General features: G+C 45.5%; 1 protein-coding gene across 2 annotated transcripts; it reads left to right on the top strand.

Annotated features, from left to right (window-relative positions):
• Positions 1-12150: 12150 nt before the first annotated feature.
• Positions 12151-19271, top strand: LOC144955815 (acidic leucine-rich nuclear phosphoprotein 32 family member D-like). Of its 2 annotated transcripts, none has more exons than XM_078886010.1 (7): positions 12151-12597; positions 16334-16483; positions 16593-16715; positions 16849-17026; positions 17299-17429; positions 17890-17932; positions 18045-19271. In XM_078886010.1, the coding sequence occupies exons 1-7, from the start codon at positions 12544-12546 to the stop codon at positions 18134-18136; spliced, it is 771 nt and encodes a 256-aa protein (XP_078742136.1). In that variant the 5' UTR covers positions 12151-12543; the 3' UTR covers positions 18137-19271. The 2 variants fall into 2 exon arrangements, with proteins under 2 accessions (XP_078742136.1, XP_078742135.1); XM_078886009.1 differs by having other exon boundaries at positions 12157-12597; positions 18042-19271.
• Positions 19272-22431: the final 3160 nt, after the last annotated feature.

Genomic DNA, 22431 nt, shown 5'->3' with positions numbered 1-22431 from the left:
GGGGGGGGGTCAAAAATCGTAAAATATCGCGTGACGTCATTTATGGACGGCCCCTTATACAATCTCTATCTCACAATACGTTGATCGATGTGCGTGTAACATTAGATGTTTTTGTAATTCGTGTGTTGTGCGTACTGGGGGGGGGGGGGGGTGTTGTCCCCCCCCACCCGCTAAATCAAGAGAGGCCGCCAGATTTACCACAATGTAGGAAGAAATAATCGTATAATGATTTGAATAATACAAATTGAATAATTGAATCGTGAAGAGGGCAACCGTGCCTTAACTTCACATCCAACGGGTTTAATAATCAGCTTTTTTTTACCGAACTACACGTACCCATTCGGACTACTAGATACAAATAAACAATAATAGCTTGTTGTGTACTGCATTTTTCTATCTTCTAACTTGGTGACCCGCCCCTACTGGACATCTGTGAAAAAGAGCTTTATAGCTCATCGGATTCCTCCGGTATAAACACATTCCTGCGGAGGGAGCTGGTAGGAACGTTGGGTTGCTCGGTCAATGGCCAGGGTCAACGGCGGCGTGGTGTATTCCGCAAATATGCCCGACTGTGAAGGCGGGCATAAGCCGGCGTGAGTAGGTTAAACGTTGAGTTTTATAAGGGCACCACGGGGTGACCAGCCCCTCCCCACCCAGCCCCACCCCTCCCACCCCCCACCCAGCCCCACCCTCCCCACCCAGCCCCTCCCCACCATCCCCACCCAGCCCCTCCCCACCCTCCCCTCCCCACCATCCCCACCCAGCCCCTCCCCACCTAGCCCCACCCTCCCCACCCAGCCCCTCCCCACCCCACCCAGCCCGTTCCCTGCACGACGGATGGACGGACACAATAATCCCCTGTGGGCTGGTGTAACCAGAGGTTCCTACCAGTAAGATTCTGATACAGCGCGTCGGCAGGTGGCGACATTGCATCGCCTTTTAATGTTTATATACTGTATGTGTAAACACGTACTGTACAGCATGTCATTTATATAACGCAACATCTGTAAGGGAAGCGGTGTGTGTGCTGTAAAGCCTTAAGAGTGTGAACAGAGTTTACACACACACAATATGACATGTACACACACACAGGTAACCCAGACACACAGGCCTGCACACACGACATTAACTCATGTGCAGATATGTCCTGGCCAAGAGTACAACAGCAGCAATTGCCACGCACGTTACACAGTAAATAAAGTATGAACACCTGTTCAGCTTACACACACACACAGCATGAACAAACATAAAGCCTAACACACACATACGCAGTACAACATTCACAAAAACACACGTACACCACAAACCCACGCTGAATAATTGACAAGCACACACACACACGGACGAACTGAAAACGTATACAGCACACACACACGCACATGGCATTGCAACACAGCGTCAACACACAACTTTTGAACAGGACAGTCATAGGCAAGCCTGACCCACGCAACGTGGACACACGAAAAGCCAGTCCACACATACCGATTCACTGACAAATCGCCCGAACCACACGGATTCGACCACGAAAAGTCAACAACAGTGGTTCCCGGACACACGTGCAACTTTAACAAGATTGCCTTCATGTCGCCTGACCACGTTCACAGGCTCTCTCAACAAATACTACAGCCAAAGATCCCCCGTATAGTATTAACAAGACTGTTGGGGCAAGTGCTGTTAGCGAGCACCTATTAAGGTCGCAATGGCACACGAAGGGGTTGGGTGGTCAGGACCAACCCCGCCCATGCCGTCTTTGTCTCCCCCAGTGACGATGCTTACTAAACACCGCACTAGGTACTCGTTTTAGGCTGAGTCGACCTAGGGGAGGCCCAGCACCGGTTCAGATAATCGTCACACACAAACCACACTCACAGGCTCTCAACAAATACAGCCAAAGATCCCCCGTATAGCATTAACATAATTTTGGGCTAAGTGCTGTTAGCGAGTAGCACCTATGAAGGCCGACACGGCACACCAGGGGGTGGGTGGCCAGCACCGGGCACTCATTTTAGGCTGAGTCAACCTAGAGGAGACCCAGCATCGGTTCAGATAATCGTCACACACACAGACCACACTAACAGGCTCTCAACAAATACACACAGACCACACACCCTACCTAGACGCACACACACTGTGTCACACAGCCTCACCATACACACAGGTCTGTTGGCCATGCTTAAAGAGACTCGGACACACGGCACGGACACTGTTTTGTCACTACTCAACAGCATGTTGTGTATGTCCTCCAGCGCCCTCGGTGCCGACAACGCTTATACAATAACACTAGACGTCATGTATATATCGTACGGTCACGTTCAACAAGCCAACAACATTCACAAATCACGCACAAGACGAGTGAGTGAAAGTTGCTTTGCAGCGGGGACGAATCACTCCGACAATAATTGCTCATGAAAGAACTGGCACGCCGATTTTATCACGTTCATATTAGTATTACATCACGATTATCACTGACTGATGTCAATTCTCACGTTTTAGATGGGTTAGAAAAGATAAAGTTTCGTTGAAATGTACTGTGGTCGAGTAACCGTAAATAATCTAAAACCAAAATGTTAGAAATTGGCCCACGGTTTATAAGACACGGGGTCGGTCTAAAGCTGCACATTACGACTTTAATCTTCGTGATACATATTTAATTATTCACGAACCCCATCAGCGAACCAAGTAATACGAGTGTGAAGCTAACACGAACACCGATTACGTTCGAGCACTGTGTGGAAATACACGAAGCCATAGCTAGGATCAGTGGCGACTGATATCTAAACCATTTCTGGGTACCCACGCCACCTTAATCCTCCCTTCCACAACCGTAGTGAAGTATGGCCTTCATCCAGAAAATGAATTGACTGAGGACTGTCAATTTTTGTTAAATTTAAGTCTAAACTTAAACGTTTTATTTGACCAGGTAAGGCCCACTAAGCTCTATACGGCTCTTTTTCAGAAGCTACCTGGCCACAAATGATAGCTCGACGGAGTGGCTTAGCACGTGGACATTAAAAGCAGCTAAACATTCTAAACGCATGTTTATTATAAATGTGGAGGGAAAACCGGAGGACCCGGAGAAAAATCCAGAGAGAACACGCAAACGCCAAATATACAGCAGGCGTCAGGGTCTGGATCAAAATCCCACGACGTCCTGCAAATCAGGCGAGGTAGTTAACATCTAACCACCGCGTCATTGCTATCTCCAGTTTTAAATCCACGGTGTTGATCATGGGGGATGACAACACATTCCTGCGGAGGGAGCTGGTAGGAACGTTGGGTTGCTCGGTCAATGGCCAGGGTCAACGGCAGCGTGGTGTATTCCGCAAATATGCCCGACTGTGAGGGCGGGCACAAGCCGGCGTTAGTAGGTTAAACGTTGAGTTTTATAAGGGCACCACGGGGTGACCAGCCCCTCCCCACCCAGCCCCACCCCTCCCACCCCCCACCCAGCCCCACCCTCCCCACCCAGCCCCACCCTCCCCACCCTCCCCACCCAGCCCCTCCCAACCCTCCCCTCCCCACCCAGCCCCTCCCTCCACGACGGACGGACGGACACAATAATCCCCTGTGGGCTGGTGTAACCAGGAGGTTCCTACCAGTATAACCTACTTTATTATTGCCGCCAGTGCGTGTTGGTGCTGGCGTATAGCATATCAAAATGAATAAACAAAAAGTGACAATAATTTGCATACCACACACTGTGCAACAGATATATAATGCAAGCACAACACGCAAGAATGTGTAAATGGCAGCCACGCTCAGAAGCGATGAACGTCAATTACTTTGTTGCCGCTTTGCCATCCGTAAATCGACACACCCTGTACGCAACGCTATACGTTACGTAAATATGCCAGTCCTCGTGTTTACGTGTGGAGGGGCCCATGTGGATTAACCGCGAAATTAACCTGCAAACGTGTCATTAACATTCGTCGACGCAAAATATGCAACACAAGAGTGCACAAACATGCCGCGCGATTCCAACACGCACCAGCCATCGCACGCACACACAGCAACACAGCCGACATGCAACCAGACAGCGCATGCAAGCCACAAAGCGATCACACATAGCCATTGCACACACGGTCACACATCCACACGCACCACAAGCCACACAAGCCATCTCAAGCACACAACCGCACGCCCAAAGGCAGTCAGTCACAAACCCTTTAATTGTTTGACGTTGCCAAGCCCCGAGATGTTCTCTCAAACAGTTTGCACTCATCTATTTTATATTTCCCTATCCAGACACATTTCTGCAGGTGTTATCAAAGGATTGTAGGGAGCAGTTTAACAAGTAGGCTGTCGATAGTCTATTTACGGAGGGTTGGTTAGAGCATTATCCGTAGGAGTAGGTTTTCTTCCGCACATAAAAACAAACCTCAGTTAATAATTTCCCCCCCAAAAAGCACAGGATGCTCCCGAACACACACCTCGGGACTCCGTGAAAACATTTAACAAAAATGTCCCGTCTGGACAACACGCACGTGTCCTAGGCAGACTTTCACCTGGCGCAAATGACTGACTTGCTCAATTCACTGATCGATTTCCACTCTTTACAAAACATCTATTCAGTCGTGTGCATTCAAATTCGCCGCAATTTGTGAAAAGAAATAATGAAGTCCGATCAAAAATAGCTTCCAGTCTCCCTAATAGTGCATTTTGGCTTTTAATTGCATTCGACCAACACGAAAGGGCGTTAATAACGACACGCTTCTTTTTTTGTTGCAAGGAATAGCGTAAAAGTGTATAAAACCTGGACAAATTCAAGGCGCCTTGTGTGCCATTTGGCAGTTTACCTGCTTTATTATGAATAAGGGTCATGATTGATTGGGCACGGATAATGGGATACGTTAATATGGCCTGCAGAGGGCACACACAACGTGCATCAGCGATGGCATTGCAGCAGCAGCAGGGAGGAACGGTGCACTGCTTTGCATCATGGAACACGATTGTGGACGGGAGTACAAGAGGCGATTACGCACTGCACTGATTGCATCGTGCCTTTCTTTGTTTACAAAACACTTGACGCAACCCACTTCGCAAAGATACAAACCTGAAATAATCGTTACACCGTCGAGGGGACGCAAGCATTAATGTACGCAAACACGACATTTGTTTACCGTGAAAACGATACATATGTGCGCTTCGTGACCTGGTTATCCCGTTTTCACCGTTCATAATAAAACAAAGCAAGCTTGGCAATAAATTATCCCGTTAAGGTGTCCAACATATCATTCACGAAACATGTTTTCTACAATGCATATTTTTAATACCTTATGCGTACACTTTACTCACTGCAGTCCTGTGTTGCCCTCCAGCGACTGCCGATTTAACTGTCTGTTTCGCGATGATGTAATCACTTTCAACATTGATTGCATATATAAAGCGCATATCATACGTTTTGCATTTAGCGTACAGTACTTCATATACATATCGCACACAGCACATTTCATCTACCCTTAGCGAAAAACTAAACTATGCATTGCTGAAATGGTATTCGTGGGGTATGTGTTTGCAATGTCGTGTAATTTTGATGGCATCGTTCTGCAAGCTGACTGCACAAATCCTTACACAAAGACAAAGATCTCCTGCATAGCCTCAACGGACTTTTGGGGCAAGTGCTGTTAGTGAGCGCCTATGCCGGCACGGCACACGAGGGGGTAAGTGTCCAGCACCACGCCCGACGCTCATAACACACATGCACACACATGCACACACAAGCACACACAAGCACACGCACACACAGGGAAACATATAGCTTAGATACACATGCTGATGCTGGGGTTAACGTTGGCTCAGCAGTAGCTGGTCTTACAACTGCACCATGTAACATTGGTCAACAGCGATATGACATTGGAACATTACTGCCCCAAATTACCAAGCCCTGCTACACGAGCCCGACGCAGCATAGACCAATTTTGGGCCAACGTTGGGCGAGTGTTGAGCCATTCGTGGCCAAAAAAATGACTGGCCCATTCAACGTGGGTCCTTTTTGGGCCATAATTGGACCGCGTGGCTGAACCTATCTTGTTTACGTTCCGGCGTGCAATGTGTATACTGCTTACCAACTAATACAGGGTACAGATATAGCTTCTGTATTATTTTATATAGCTCACACATCCTTGTTTTGACACAATCAATTACATTTAGCAGTTGTATTGTGGTTGTTGAGATATATACACGACTGTAGGATTCACACACACGCACATTATACACAGATGAACATGCACAGCTAGCCCAAGAAGTAGTTTTTTTTTATCACAACACTTCATCTAGGCTGACTGGGCACCAGAGCTTACGAAAGATTAAAGATACACATCTTTTACACGCGTGCAAAGCCGTCGTAGACACACGCTTGTGCAAACGCACCGACGCCGCATTTCAAGTGCAAAATAAAGCTCTCCCGGCGTGTGTGCTAAACCAGACCTAAACCTCCCCGAGGTTGACTCAGCCTTAAAATAGTTCCTGGTGAGATGTTTAGACATTTGTACTGGGTGGGGCGACAAAGGCGGACGGCCGTGAGTGCTGGCCCACACCAACCTCGCCAGAGCGGTTCCCACTTTCGAAGGTGGTGGATAACAGCAGTTGCTCCAACAATCCGTATGACTATACGGGGGATCTTTATCTTTGTAACCACTTAGCATCGTCTCTTGGAGGTCATCAAACCGATTTGCATTTAATGAAACTAATCCGTCGGGCGAGGTACGTTTAAGCTTAAGATGTTAATTGGAAAAACCCCAGGGCACGACACATTTGGGAAGACCAACGGAATGGTTATTATCAGTTCACTGTTGCACTAAATGCACGAATGTCTAAAATGCTCTCACCAGTGTTCATATCGAGGTATTATTTAAAGCAGGGTTAAGCCTGGATAGTACTTGGGTGGCCGACCACCACGCACAAACAGGTTGGCATAGGGTCGCGGTTTCAACGTGATGGGCAGCTGAGGGCAGTGTTGTGAAAACCCACACTGATCAGCGTGGTGATGAATGATCAAATAATCCGTCGGACAGTGGCGAAGCCCTCATCCAGCAATGGATTGACAAAAGGGGTTGTGCATGTACATATTGTTGAAATAGGGTGTTTACCGATGAAAGTCTTGGTGAGTTTTAAAGACTGTGCCGACCACCATTTGTAGCATGATTTTGATGTATTTGTTGTGAGAAATCCCACACATGAGACGAAAACATGTTACACTTCGTACAGCCAGCCCTTTTGAAATTGCCAAAACCCTATTAGCTGTATCGCCCCCTACAGGGACCAATACTACACGTACCACATCAACTCCGCACTGCAAAAAAGCAATGGCATTTTATCCATGCGGTTCTGCCAACTATTGAAGGCAGTTCGTATATCAAATGAAGCTCGGAAATTAAAAGAAGCTGAGAACATCCCATATCTACGGGGCTCTGATACACGACTACCACCACAATGCTATATGGATAGACTGACTCTCCCCATACAAACGTGGAATCGTTACGTTTGATGAAAGACTAGAAACCCTGATGAGCACCACCCTACATTCTCTTGGAACGCGAGGACACTCAGTTTTTACATAACAATGACAGGGACGTTAATTAACACCTGTGTTAACAATGTAATTAGCACAACATAGCTGTTTAAACCGTTAGCAATTCAATGCTGAAGGCCTCTCTGTGATGTTGATCATAGAAGTTGTTTTACCACGCTAATGAGTGCTAGTAGGTGAATACGAAATGCTTAAGATATTTTCAGATGTCTCGTCCCTGATGTTAGCCATGGCTTAGAATTGAACTCGGGGGTAGCCGAGGTCAGAGGAGTGTGCTAACCAATGCAGCAATACAATTCACAAAGAAGATAGACGGCTCACTAACTCAAACAGTTTTCAAGATAGATTAGCCCTGCACCCATAACTAATACACAGAAGGTGAACTAGGGCTGAATTCATATCATTATGGTAAGCGTTTGACAAACATTTAAAGTTTAACATACTATATTGGGCGACGACCCCCCCCCCACTCTCTCAATGTGTCGTCCCCCATTAAAACAAGATTATTATCATTGTTCATCAGGATTTTCTCAAGCGCATCAACATAATAATCATCTTGATTTAAAGCTTTTGTGACTGCAGGGATTCATATTATTGGTTCTTTCGGTAAAGTCAAGTAGAAGGGAAATACTAAAATAATAGAAATATAAAACAATAAAAATTCTCACGACGTTTCGACTGCAACACAAGCAATCGTCATCAGGTGTGAAATTCACAGCAAGAAATATTTGAAAAAAGTGCTGTGGATTTCACACCTGATGATGATTGCTTGTGTTGCAGTAAAAACGTCGTGAGAATTTTTATTGTTTTATATTTGTATTATTTTAGTATTTCCCTTCTACGTGACTTTACCGAAAGAACCAAGAATATAATAATCATCGTCATGGGATTTTATTTGACCCGGGGATTCAGCACTCCCATCCTCGCGTGATTCACCAACCCCGAACCTCCACGTCGCTGCTTCACAGGCACGCGCACCGCCACCACCACCACCACACGGGGCCATTCAAATCTCACTGCGCTCTCTCAGCGTAGCTGGACATTATGAATAAATTAGTGTCATTAGCGACTGCTGATTAAAAACATGTTATTCCATCATTAAAATACACGCGAGCCAGCGAGCGAGGCCACCCAAATCGTGGGAATTTCAATTGCACGAGTTAGGGCTTGACATCACCGCTGTTTTTCTCAACATTCGTTCGTCTTATTAGAGCTGTAGGCTCTCTGATATCTTTATTAAAAAGATATAAAGACGGATACCCCTAGATGCTTCTGCACACAGAGACAACACCGCATACAATCGCGTGCAATACTCCACACGGAATTTAATTCTTGCACACGTTTGTGTAACATAACCAGGTAAAAACGCCCGTTGATAAATGCCTTCTGCCATTTGAGCCCTTGATGTGTAAATATTATCAATAAGAATGCAATGTCATGTGCAACACTTGCACTGCTATCACGTGCATGTTGTTTTTTAAACATTCGTGATATGCACGCAGCATGCGCACCGCTATGCATCGTGGTGTATAAAGCGGCGTTCCGTGTGTGCATTGCTTTTGTAATTTGTCTGATTCCGTCATTCATCATCAGATCACGACCCACGGACACAGCGCAAGCGCAGCCTTGCGTGGTGCTGCGCGGATAGCGCAGATAGCGCAGCACACACCCACACTACACACAATATATACAATACATACACACTACATACACAATACATGCACAATACACACACACATACACAACACACTACATACACACAATACATACACACACAATACATACACAATACATACACATACACAACACACACAATACACACACTACATACACACAATACATACACACACAATACATACACACCACACTACACACACAATACATACACTCTACATACACACTACACAACACAATACACACACACTACACAACACATACACACACTACACACAATACATACACACTACACAATACATACACACTACACAATACATACACACTACATACACACAATACATACACACACTACACAATGCATACACACTACACAATATATACACACTACACAATACATACACACTACACAATACACACAATACATACACATAATACATACACACATACACAATACATACTCACATACACACACTACACAATACACACACACACTACACAACACATACACACTACACACACACTACACAATACATACATAATATATACACATACACTGCACAATACATACACGCTACACAATGCATACACACTACACAATATATACACACTATACAGTTCTACAGCATACATGCACACACTACACAATACATATACACACTATACACACGCAATATATGCACACACACATACAATACATAATACATACACACGATACAGGAAATCCAGAACATGACGTACACACGACACAATACATACACACTTGACACAATATACATACACTACACACAATATAATCAGCACACACTACACAACGTGCTTCACACAAAACACAACACGACAAACAAAACACACAACACACATATACTACACACAGGACATACGACACACACACTACAAATAATACTTACAACACACATTAAACAAAGAACATTACACAATACAGTACATACACACCATACAAGATAGTTACACAGCACACAACAGACGTATCATTTAACATACAGGTACAGAACATACAAATGTGTACACATGTGTCATAAGCACATCACAAAAACACAACACTACACAAACATGCATAGCACAGTCATACAGCAGTCACTAGTTTCTCAGCTCGCACGCACGTGTGCTCCTCTGCCCACGTGGAGTGCAACATTTCCACGTGTATAGCAGTCAGTAGTGGTGCCGGGCCATTGAGTGCCATTGAACGGACAATGTTTGGGGGCACTCCATTTAAATGTATAGCCTCCAAGTGAGATGATAGACAAAAGAGAAGTTATACATAAGAACAGATGAGAAGACTAGAGTTATTTTGGTAATTTGCGTGTTACATTCATTAGTATCTAAATTCGAGCAGATATTTGGTGCGTTTAGATTTTTACATTAATTGAGGGCCACTTGAGTTACTTAGGGCTCTAAACTTTTGCATAGTTTGCATATGCCTTGCGCCGCCACGTGTAACTCCGCATGGGCATATTCTTCTGTATGTATATATACATTCTGTGCAGCTCCTACGTCTATTCATAGAAATGTGGACGTGCGTCCACATTCGTTTTCCATATGCAAGTACTGTAGTCCGCTAAAACAAATGCTGCTGGGTAATAATGGTTTGTCAAGCCAATAAGCCGATGGATACGTATATTTATTTATATGAGAAAGAAAAGGTAAGTTTATATATACTGTACAGTTAATGCGTGTATACTGGCTAATTCATGTGTCAATACACGTGCTTGGAGCACACATCATCAGTTAACCACGTGTATGCATGCGCCTGAGTGCATACTATATCCATGTGCCCGTGAATTAGTCTTTCCATGTTAATTGAAAGTATGTGCTGAACATTATTCAAAAGCTATAGATATGTGAACCGACCCTGGGCTGGGTTGCCCGCACGTGTGCCCCATGGAGCAGTGATATAACCCGCATCACCATGTGTGTACTGTGCGGTTCGTACCATGTGCAGCAGTCTGTCAATCTAGTGCTGGATGAAAGCCACCAAACGCCGTGCAGGTTGTGTGGGTTATTTGACTATGTTTAACCACGCTGGTCAGTACGGGATGAAAGTGTGGAGACTGCGGGAGCTTATATGTACTGATTTTGTTGCAATGCCCTCGATGACATCTGATGTACGATGAAATATGTAATTATCCTAGATAATATAATTTATGTGCTGTGTTAAACCCACGTGTTTAGCGTGACAAATGTTATGTACTGTGGATTGTATTTTCATCACCAGCGAATAGCAATCTGCTGCTATATGTACTATATGTGTAATAACTATATTTAGACCCAAAATGATCAATGACTTGCACTGGACATGTGTGACTGTTGAAAAGCTGTAACAAAAATTAGGAATGGCCACCCCATAATTTCAACCACTGTCATCCCCATCACTATCATTTCTAACCACTACCTTCCAACAACACTATCAATGACTACACCGTCAGTGTCATTCCCCCCCACCAACACTACCGCGTCCAATCACTTTCACCACCACCACTTCTAAACCACGATCCCCCACGAACCACTACCAACCACACTTCCACTCACCATCACAGTCTCAACCACCCAACCACACACTACTATATGTGTAATAACTATATTTATACCCTAAATGTATATATGATCAATGGGCTGCACTGGACATGTATGACTGTTGAAAAGCTGTAACAAAAATTAGGAAGGGCCACCCCATAATTTCAACCACTATCATTTCTAACCACTATCCTCCACCTTCCAACAACACTATCAATGACCCCACCGTCAGTGTCACTCCTCCCCAACACTACCACGTCCAATCACTTTCACCACCACACCACGAACCACACTTCCACTCACCATCAGCCTCAGCCACCCAACCACACACTACCACTTCTAGCCACCATCCCCACACCAAGGGGAATCATCAGTAGCATCAGCAGCAGCTGCCAGTAGAGGGCCACGTGGAGCAGCCATAAGAAGTAACATCCCCCATCAGCCCCGGCACAAGGCGGGCAGCCGCTCTTTTCGCGCCGAGCTGGGAATTCGGCCGACATTGTTAGTTGCGTGTTCCGAGACTTGGGCTGAGCCACGCACAACAATATTAAGCAGGAGCAGCAATTTCAACGAAGAACCTCTCCGTTCGTCTCTCTCTCTCCACCGACGCTCCATTAGTCCTAAATACCGGCTCTTATTTTTTAAAAGCGTTACTATCTTTAAATTGTTTTTTTTTCTTTTCCGTTTCGACGTCTCGGGGTCCCCCCTCCACCTTAGCGCTCTCGCAATTTTTTTTTGCTGCTCCCCCCCCCCTCCTTCCTCTTTTTACACATACACACGCACACCTCGTGCGTCTCCTTGTCGAGATGGACATGAAGAAGAGAGTACACCTGGAACTGCGCAACAGGACCCCGGCACAAGTAAGATTATTGTTTGGTTATTTTTTTGGTGGGCGGGTGGGTGGGTAGTAGTGGGATGGTGGTGTTGTTGGTGTGTGATTATTTACAGTAAACTGTTGTAGATCAACAACAGCAGTAGGAGTAGTAAAATGCACGTTCTCTTGTGTAGTCTGAGGCCACATGGCCCGACCACCCGGGCCGCTGAAGCAGCATGGGAGGGGACAGAATAAACGAAGGCGGACATAATGGAAAGAGTATATACACGTGCACACATATATACACAATGTATCGGTAAATAGAGAAAACTGTAGAGTAAGAGGGCTGTTAGAAGAGATAAGAGATGTAGCGAGAGATGTCCCCACTCGTCATTTTAAAAGCAATGCTGTCGGGCGGCATGTGGACTACAGCATAATACAGTAGTGGTGGTTGTTGTAGAATACAACATTTGTGTAATTGTGGAGAGAATAAAAAAAACATCCGGATGAAATGGGTTAAGGTGGAAATCGATTAGAGGGGGGAGGAATCGTGTAGAAATATGAAAAATGTCGTATTTGGTTGCTCATGTTTAAAATATGGTATCGTGGTAAATTATTGTATCGACCAATTGTTTGCTATTTACGGCTATTACTGGCCCCGTTGTTATTGTACGAGGTGACTAAAGTGTGGCTTTTAAAGTATTGTGGTTATTATTATATTATTATTATGTTGTGTGGTTGTGTAGTTGTAGAGTCCGCCATGCGCACGGGGGGGGGGGAGAAGCCATTTGGCGCAATTTTCTTTTATCGAGTTGCCACATTTAACGTAATAACATTCTTGTTACACGACCAGCATCGTTTTATGTATTTTTTATTATTAATCGCGAACCTTGTTGCGTCTCGTGAACATCGTTCACTATTTTGGTAACAAAACTTTGATGGCGAAAACGGAATCCGCGCGTACATCTCTTAATTACCAACCAAACGACGGCTTATTACAACACAACTATGGTAACACAAGCCAAAGAGCTTGTTAAAGTTTAGCGGCAACCTTCCCCTCCTATCTTATCCCCATGAAAACATCTTAAAAGCCGTCGTCAACTCTTAAAGAAAGACAACAACCCCCCGCGCAGTCAATTACAGCGCACGGACACGCGTGGCGGCGTTGCCGCCGACTTAACACTCGGGACGTGGAGAAATGTTCCAAACATTTACTTTTTAGTTGTAGTGGACGCGTATTTTCTCGCATTTCACGACGGGGGTGTATTAATATTAAAACGATAGTCGTGTTAATTTTTGTTGAGCTTTGCGGCGGTCGATTCGCGTGAGATAAGAGAACGGCGCGGCTGTCGTCGTTTGCGAGGCTCTCTTCCCTCCCCCCAACCACTACGGGGTTCCCAACACTCTCTCCGCCTGCTTGTCTCTCGCTTTCTGTCTCTCTGCCGTCGTCTTCGTCGTCGTCTTCGTGATGAACGCGGCGTCGTTAGAGCGCCGACACGGGACGAGCGAAGCGATCGCCATTTTGTGTCTAACGCCCACACCCCCCCCAACAACCACCCCCGATTATTCGGTCATAAATATTCACGTTATCGGTATTAAACCGTGAGCATAGTCGTAATTAATAGCTGCGAGTGGGATTTCGGTGTTTAAAAAAAAATAAACTCGCTCCGTGGTGGATTAACATCGTGCCACACGCTCGTCACCGCCTCCCTCGCCTCGGTTCGACCAAACACGCCGCTTATTGTTGTTCGACGAAAGCGCAAATAAACAAATAAAAGCCGACCGTCAATTTTTATATAAAACCCCTCCCGCGAGATTAAAATAAACGAAGTAACGCGAAGCTGCAATGGCGGCGGCAGGAGCTCGACCCGCGCCCGCGTTGACTGCGGGCGGGGGGGGGGACGCGAGGCGCGCGAATGGCGGCGGCGGTGGCGAGAGAGCCGCGCGTTCCCCCCCACCATCACCCCCCCCTCCTTCCACCCACCATCACCCCTCCCCCCACCATCACCCCCCCCCTCCCTCCCCCCACCATCACCCCCCCTCCCTCCCCCAACCATCACCCCCCCCTCCCCCCACCATCACCCCCCCCTCCCCCCACCATCACCCCCCCCTCCCTCCCCCCACCATCACCCCCCCTCCCTCCCCCAACCATCACCCCCCCCCACCATCACCCCCCCTCCCCCCACCATCACCCCCCCGTTCCACCACCATCACCCCCCACCATCACCCCCCCCCCCATCACCATCACCCCCCCACCACTCCCCATCACCACCAAACACTTAAACCCTCCCCTCAGTCCCTTCTCGCTCATCACCAACCACCACCACCAGCCACTACAAACTCCCCCACCCCCAACTCTTACAAAGCTCTTAATCTAACCCGCCCCGGACTCCTCGGGATTAATACAAAAATAATAATATATTTGCGCAACCAAAAAAACACGCCGACCAACCATATTGGATGGGGGTAGGGTAACCACGTGGCGTTGACTGCGCGGTAGCCATGTTGGGTAAGGTGAAGTGTTCGCTTCGTGGTAACTTGCCGCGTGTTAGCGGCCTTCGCCACGTGTTGTGTAAAAGTGTGGTGGAGGGGGGGGCATTGAATGGCGCTTATTTGCGCGCACGCCGCGGTAAGCCGCGTTGGGTGCAGGTTAACGACTCGCCGTGGTTTGGTAGCCGTCATCGCGTGTTACCTCCATGTTGTGTGAGGTGGTAGGGGAAAGGGGTTTGGGTGGGTGGGGGGGGCTCCATTTGAATGGGTTACGAAAGTGCCCTCATGTTGAGTGGGGGGGAGGCCTCCGCGCATGCGCAGTGGCGCGAGCCGTCCGTGATGGACGGCGCTGAGTCTTTCCCCCCCTCCCCACCATCTGCGCATGCGCGCGGCCGCGTTTGAAAAACTCGCAAAATGGCGCGCGACGTCGCTTCCCGCTCTCGTCTCTCTACCCCCTCTCCTCGGGGGCTTCTAAAACTGTGGCACAAAAAAATGAATAAACATTTAACCCGATTGTTTTTATTTGCACAGAAATTACCACTTTTAGAGTCCAATCTGTTGTACACACATTTGTTGTGTAAATAACCTGATCGGTTAATCGCCCATGCCTGTCCCCCACTCCACTTACATAACTCTGTTACGTAAATGACACTCTACCAAACATCACAGTTTCTTGACGGCACGGTTATTAAAGGCCAACCCAATATGAAATAACGTGGACGTTTGTTTGTACGTGGTAATTAACAAGTTTAACGATAGACGCTGGCAAATGGGAATATAAAACGTAATTTTATGTAAAAAAAATGCATTCGATTTTTTATTCTGTCACAAAGACCCGCACCGCCAACTTTGACAAGCCAAGTTGTTCCTTTCGAACCGCAAGCAAACACTCTGTGTTGCAATGGCCAATTTGAGCAGCAACACAATTACAAGCTTGCCACATTAATTCTGCCAGCCTTGCCCACGTTTGATGCTGCTATGACCATTGGTGGCATTGTTGGTGTGGGGCTGGCACAGAGAGAATTGCCCAGAAATAGTGCCATGGTGGCTGAGAGCTTCTTGACGGAATGACCCCAGGCTGGCATTGGGTGTGTGGGCTGGTTGCAGAGAGCATTTCAGAATCAGAATGTTTACGTTTGGAGTAATCCGATGCGCTACAAAGCGCAGTTTCACAGATGTCATTCGGGTAAAATGGAGACTAGCGCGTGAGTGATTTTGCTGGGGGGTGGGGCCTGCACTTTAACCAAAGGTATTAACTTGACATTTTTCATGGGATGTTTCTTTTCTCTCAGGTGAAGGAGCTTGTGCTCGACAACTGTCGGTCAAATGACGGCAAGATCGAAGGGCTGACGGGGGAATTTGGAGAGCTTGAATTCCTCAGTATGATCAACGTCGGTCTCATCTCGGTGGCCTACCTTCCCAAGCTCGCTAAGCTTAAAAGGGTACGTACAAGTAACAACGCGTAAGAAATCTAAAATAGCTTGCTTGTTGCGGATGTATTAGGAATTGGGAGTTGAGAAACCGTTGAGTCACGTGGTGTCTTTATTACAGCTGGAGCTAAGCGACAACCGGATTTCCAATGGCCTTGACGTTCTGGCTGAGAAAACCCCAAACCTGACCTACCTCAACCTCAGTGGCAACAAGATTAAAGACATCAGCACCCTGGAGCCCCTGGTAATAATTTATTGCATAATTGATCAGTTTTGTAATTTGTTACACGAAGTAATTTTGTGTGCATATTGCGTGAATGTTCACTTGCAAGCAGCTGTGCAATTATAAACACTTGTTCTATTTTTTCTTTCCACAGAAAAAGCTAGCAAGCCTCAAGAGCCTGGACCTCTTCAACTGCGACGTCACAAACCTGAACGACTACCGTGACAGTATTTTCAAACTGCTGCCCCAGCTGACGTACCTGGACGGGTTCGACCGCGATGACCAGGAGGCTCCAGACTCTGATGGTGACATTGATGGTGAGGATGATGAAGGTAAGATATTTGAAGATGGCAAGCTGTAAAAATGTATTTCATGAATGACACTAAGCCTCAACTTGATTGCATTCTTTTTGGACTTGAGAAAACCAAATCACATGTTCACAAGAAAAACTGTTGGTTCACGACCCATATGCTGGATTGTATTGAGACACAACAGATGGTTCAGACGAAATTGAATTTTTTTTTAATCTCAAGATTTTTAGACCACTTTGGTATATTTATCTAAATTTGAGATGTGTAAGTAGAGTACGTGATTTCTCTTTCAGAAGAGGATGGAGAGGATGTTGAGGATGGAGAGGAGGAGGATGAGGAGTTTGATGAGGAAGAGGTTGGAGTAGAGGATGAGGAGGATGAAGATGAAGAAGATGGAGAAGAGGCCGAGGGTAGTGAAGATGAGGTAAGCGTACCGGTTCAATCGACTTGGATGATTTTAATTTATTTTCAAGTGAGTAGGTATATAGTGATAGGTTTTTACCCTTTCAACTGGTACAAAAACTGACACCTTTATACAAGGCATCGTGTTTGCAATAACCACAACACAAGCAGTCAAAATGCAAACAAAAATAAATAACTCTGATAATGATAATGATATGCATGATAATGATATGCATGATAATGATATAATGATATGCACTGTCCTTATCATTATCAGAGTTGTTTCTTTTTGTTTGCATTTTGACTGCTTGTGTTGTGGTTATTGCAAACATGATGCCTTGTATAAAGGTGTCAGTTTTTATAATAGGTGAAAGGGTAAAAACCTATCACTATATTTTGCCACTGGTAAAGGAGGTCTCTTAGTGAGTAGGTATATTTTAGTAAGGCGCACTGATTTACAAAACAATGTCAATTTTTTTCAGGATGATGACGATGAAGATGAGGATGATGAAGACGAGGAAGAGGGTATGTTACTTCATAATTTAACATCAAAGATTAGGACTGTAAATGAAATATTACTCTTGGTTATTTATGGAGTCATGTGTCTTAATAACTTTTTTTTCGCTTTGTGCAGAAGAAGATGAAACCAATAAGGGACAAAAACGGAAGCGTGACGTTGACGATGAGGGAGATGAAGAAGATGGTGAAGATGGAGAAGATGACGAGTGAAGATAATTAAGAGAATTAACAAATTTAAAATAAACCGGCTCAGCCAATCACAACTGAGAACAGGGCTTGGCCAATTGGAAAGTGCGACACTGTTGCTTTGAGAGAAAACAATTTTGAAGCAAAAAAGGAAAAAAAATGTGAGTTATTTTTATGCGGCCTTAGTTTTTTTTTCTTCCGTGATTTCTCCTTTGCTCGGTGTTTTGACTGTTTCTTAAAGTATTTAATAAAGACAAATTGTGTTGGCTTCTGGAGCAACAGAAGTAGTGTCGTTATGCTGTGCCGCCCTGGTCTGATGAGTTGTGATTGGTCGACAGTGTTAGACGTTGCCTTGACGTGTTACAGGCTTTTATACTCTGTATGTAAGGGTGATGACGATGTAAATAGCCAGATGACAGTAACCGTAATGACCAAAGCCCCCCCCACCCGACCCAGATTTTCATTTTGCAGGGAGCCCATCCATCTCCACCCACCTGCCATCCTTGCGTGCCCTGTCTGTCTGCAGTGACATTCTTTGTGGAAGCATTTAGGTTGTCTTCCTTGTCCCATTTTTGCCAAATTTGATTGTTCCTCGCTTTTCAGGTAGCAGTCCTCGTCAAGAGCCTCTTTCTGTACATACGACTTGGACAGACTGATGGATTATGGTTTCGGTGTCATCAAAGCAGCAGTCATTGAAATAGGGGATAGTAAATATTGGCAGTTTTATACCAAGCAAATGAAATGGTAGGATAGGAGGATAGGTTAAGTGTAGCTTTTTGTGATTAAATGTAGGTTTGCTCCGCCTGTGTTATTCCCCCCCCCACTTCCCTCAGTACGTCTGCACTGCAGGTGTGCTTATCACTGTCTGTACCGAGTGTGGCTGTGAACGGTGTTGTGCTGAAGAACTGAATGACCGGTTTTATTTTAATCCGAGTAGGTTTTTTCCTTTTTGAGATTGAATGGGTTGTTGACTTTCCACTGTCATACTAATTTCAATAAATTTTATATAACAAAAGTGGTATTCGCGATGGGGACTTTGTTTAAAAATAAAATGGGGGGTAAGCTTCGTGTTACCATGAACGACATAATTCAATATTGCTTCTGTGCGAGGTGACTTGTGATAAAGATGTGCAGTAAAACATTCAGGGATTTTATTACGCACGCTTGTTTTTCTGCCTGTGACATTGATATTTCGAGTTCATTGCATCCCTTGACATTTTATTCTTTGTGTGCTACTCAAATGTGTTTGACATCCTATATTGTAAAATGCTTAAACACTAAATTGTTCCCACAAAGCTGAGTCAGAAAAGTCTTAATCTTGTGAAGTAAATGAGCATTAATGCATCTGCAATTTTAATGAAATGGTGCCCATTTCATTAATTTACACCGGAGGTTCATTCATCAACCCACCACTAGGTGGACCTTAAAAAGATGGTGTTATGTAAGCAGAATCACAATTTCGACTGGCTGGCCTTGGCAATTAACAGCTTCAACCAGGATGTTCCAAGTTTACCATGTCATATTCACAAGGATGAGGCTCACACACTAGTGAGCAAATACTGTTCCCCTCGACTTGTGCATCGCAGTGACAAAGAATGGAAAGCAACAGCAGTTTCAGGCGTGCACTTGTGTGTTTTTGGTGATGTGAATTTGTCCACCATATTTCGATTTGCACGTGCACAAACTAATCTCCCAACTCGGATTACCAAAAAGCAAGCACTGAGAGGATGTGGCTCCGGTCTTGTTAGGCTATAATTGGCTCATTTTAACGTCTGCATTTCACAACGTTTTAATTTACCCCAAAGGACGTTGCCACGTGGGGCTGCAAAAAGCACGCAGTTATCGCAGTGGGGGAGGAATTAATACATTAAAATGCTCTGCTGCCGTGGAGACTGCCAATATGAGATGAGCAGTGCGTGAGCTGAAGATTTGAAGTCTGACTAAAGGGCGGTGTGCAGGTGTTGCTTTACCATGACATGCTTGTGGCCTGGCTCCTTTGGGCGTTGCTTATTCACCTGGGCACCATGAGGCTATTTGCATCGTCGTTAAAGGACAGACAAGTGGGTAACCCGTCTACCTTTTGGCCGCAGCATATTTTCAACGTAACTGACGGGGGCAGACTGACATCCGTTTCCAAGACGAGATGCAGGTATCATTTTGCTGTTGAGACAAATTGGGAAGTGAGGTATGATGTAAGCGAACATTTAGTTGGTGTATGACCAAACAACGTTGGCAATTGGAAAGTTACGCATACAGTGTGTCTTGGGAAGTTAATTGTCATGTGCAATAGACATTGCTATTGGATTCTGTTTTTTTTCAAAATGTTGGATTCTGAAAGCTTGACTCCATGTGATATGGCCAAGCATATATTTTGCCCCAAAAAATTAGATTATGCTGATTGACTTTGTTAACGCATGATACAAAGGTTATCTGGAGGAATTGGGACTGCCTTAATCATCACCTGTGACCATGATATGTAGGGTGTGGTGATAAACGAGTGCAACACTTTGCTGATTGTTGGTGCACCGTGGAGGAATGCGAGGCCTGAATATCTGGTTCTTGGAACGACGTGATGTAAGACGCCCAACCTGCTGGGCAGTTTCTTGAAAGGGGTGGTAGTCGTAGTACAGCAAGTTTTGTTACCTTATCCGAATAGAGTTTGTTCTGTCGTTCATTATTTTCCTAAAGTAGTTGGAAATGTTTTCTCCCACATGCAAAAACATAGGAATTGTCAACATGCCCCAGTATAACTGAGCCTAATGAAACCCATTTTCAGGACTTGAGGCTTTTCTGGTTAAATGCCACTTTGGTATGAAGGTTACAGTTTAAGGTAAGAACTCGCATAACGATTGCGCTTTTAGTTGATCACATCCAAGTCGTATCTTTAAACATTTTCACAACTGCCAGCCAACGGCAGACCCAATTATCCTTTAAGCCCCCCTCTTTCAAAAAAGAACGAGATAAATGCATCCCCGATGTTATTGCAAGGGTGCTCGCAACATGCCCTCTCAAGTCTTATGTATTTGTGATGCACAGGAGCGCACGGGGAGCAATTTGCCGGTTATATCCCTGACGCCGCAACGTCGCATCTCCATTCGGAAGGGTCCTTGACACGTTTTTAAACCCATGTCGCGATGGCGAATACGCAACCAGATGCAAGCCGTCAACACCAGGAGTTTGGAGTGAGATTGCTTGGTCGCTCTGCGTGACAATGTTGCATGGGGGCGCGCTTATGCAACGTGAAGTGGTATCCGGTGGAGCCTCATGTTTAAGACTCCCGCCGCAACTCATTGCACGAGATGAGTAAGCCAAACGTAATGCCAGCATTTACCAAATGATGTGCGTTTAGTGTTATCACATCTGATGTGCAGCAAAGTTGGAACTTGTGCTGTCTAGAACTCGTACGGGCATTACAATGTATCACTAGTTATCAAGTTCAGTGTATTTGTATCAAAGCTGGGGGAAAAGTGTGGCTTAGGTAAAAAAATGCATTATGGCAGCTCTCGTCTTTGGGTATCCAGTAGCCTTGGATATTACCATGGGTGACTATAACAGGAATTTAATAGGGTAGAGCCAGTGATGCAGCTTTTTTCATCCCGAATAAGCTGTTGCTTAATAAGAGAGGCCGCATTAATACAGGTAGGAACAGCAGGTTCCACACTGCCCACCAGGGATTATTTGTCTGTCGTGCACTCTGCGCAGTTCATTACCTGCCCACTCCGAAGGAACGTGTTCACGAATTTAATTTTACAAAGTGGCCGCGTTTCCTTGAGAGGGGTGAAATGTGCATGGGAATTGCTGGCTGCCATCACGGGCACCGTTTCGTCCACTCCACAATACTAGCAACCTCCAATACCGCTCCTGCGGGGAGCTTCCTTTCAATTGTTCTGACTCCTCCAGCGATGGGAATACCGTAACCCCAAGGTGGTGTTGTACGCTCGTGCTGCGTGTGGGGTAATATGGCAGGAAATCGGTGTCTCCCAGAATCGATTTACGCTTTAGATTTTGAGCGTCATCCGTGAGCAAAGCAATGTGTGGTGATTGCTTTTCCTCTGCCGGCTACTCTTGATCTTCCCCGTAAGCCAAACGCCGCATTAATTGAATTGGCCACCCGTTTGATTGTAAAAGGGGGCCTTCCAAAACGAGTCTTCAGACTTACGGAATATTTGGTTTAACACGTAGGCTTTCGCGACCAATATAATAAACGTTTTTGGGTTAGATCGCGTTATTTATAAATGTGTCGTAACCCTCCACCACCCGACATGGCCAATCAGTAAAAAAGTGTCACGTTGACAAAAGACAAAATAGTTCACTACACC

Source organism: Lampetra fluviatilis, chromosome 3, assembly GCF_964198595.1.
Source record: "Lampetra fluviatilis chromosome 3, kcLamFluv1.1, whole genome shotgun sequence".
Classification (NCBI taxonomy): Eukaryota; Metazoa; Chordata; class Hyperoartia; order Petromyzontiformes; family Petromyzontidae; genus Lampetra; species Lampetra fluviatilis.
Note: the sequence above shows the minus strand (reverse complement) of the source record. Positions and strands in the feature narration are given on the sequence as shown.

Coding starts and splice junctions, on each gene's coding strand:
- LOC144955815 (XM_078886009.1), top strand. CDS start 12,544: ATGGACATGAAGAAGAGAGTACACCTGGAACTGCGCAACAGGACCCCG. Junction 16,716..16,848: donor TCAGCACCCTGGAGCCCCTG/GTAATAATTTAT, acceptor TTCTTTCCACAG/AAAAAGCTAGCAAGCCTCAA. Junction 17,430..17,889: donor CCGAGGGTAGTGAAGATGAG/GTAAGCGTACCG, acceptor AATTTTTTTCAG/GATGATGACGATGAAGATGA.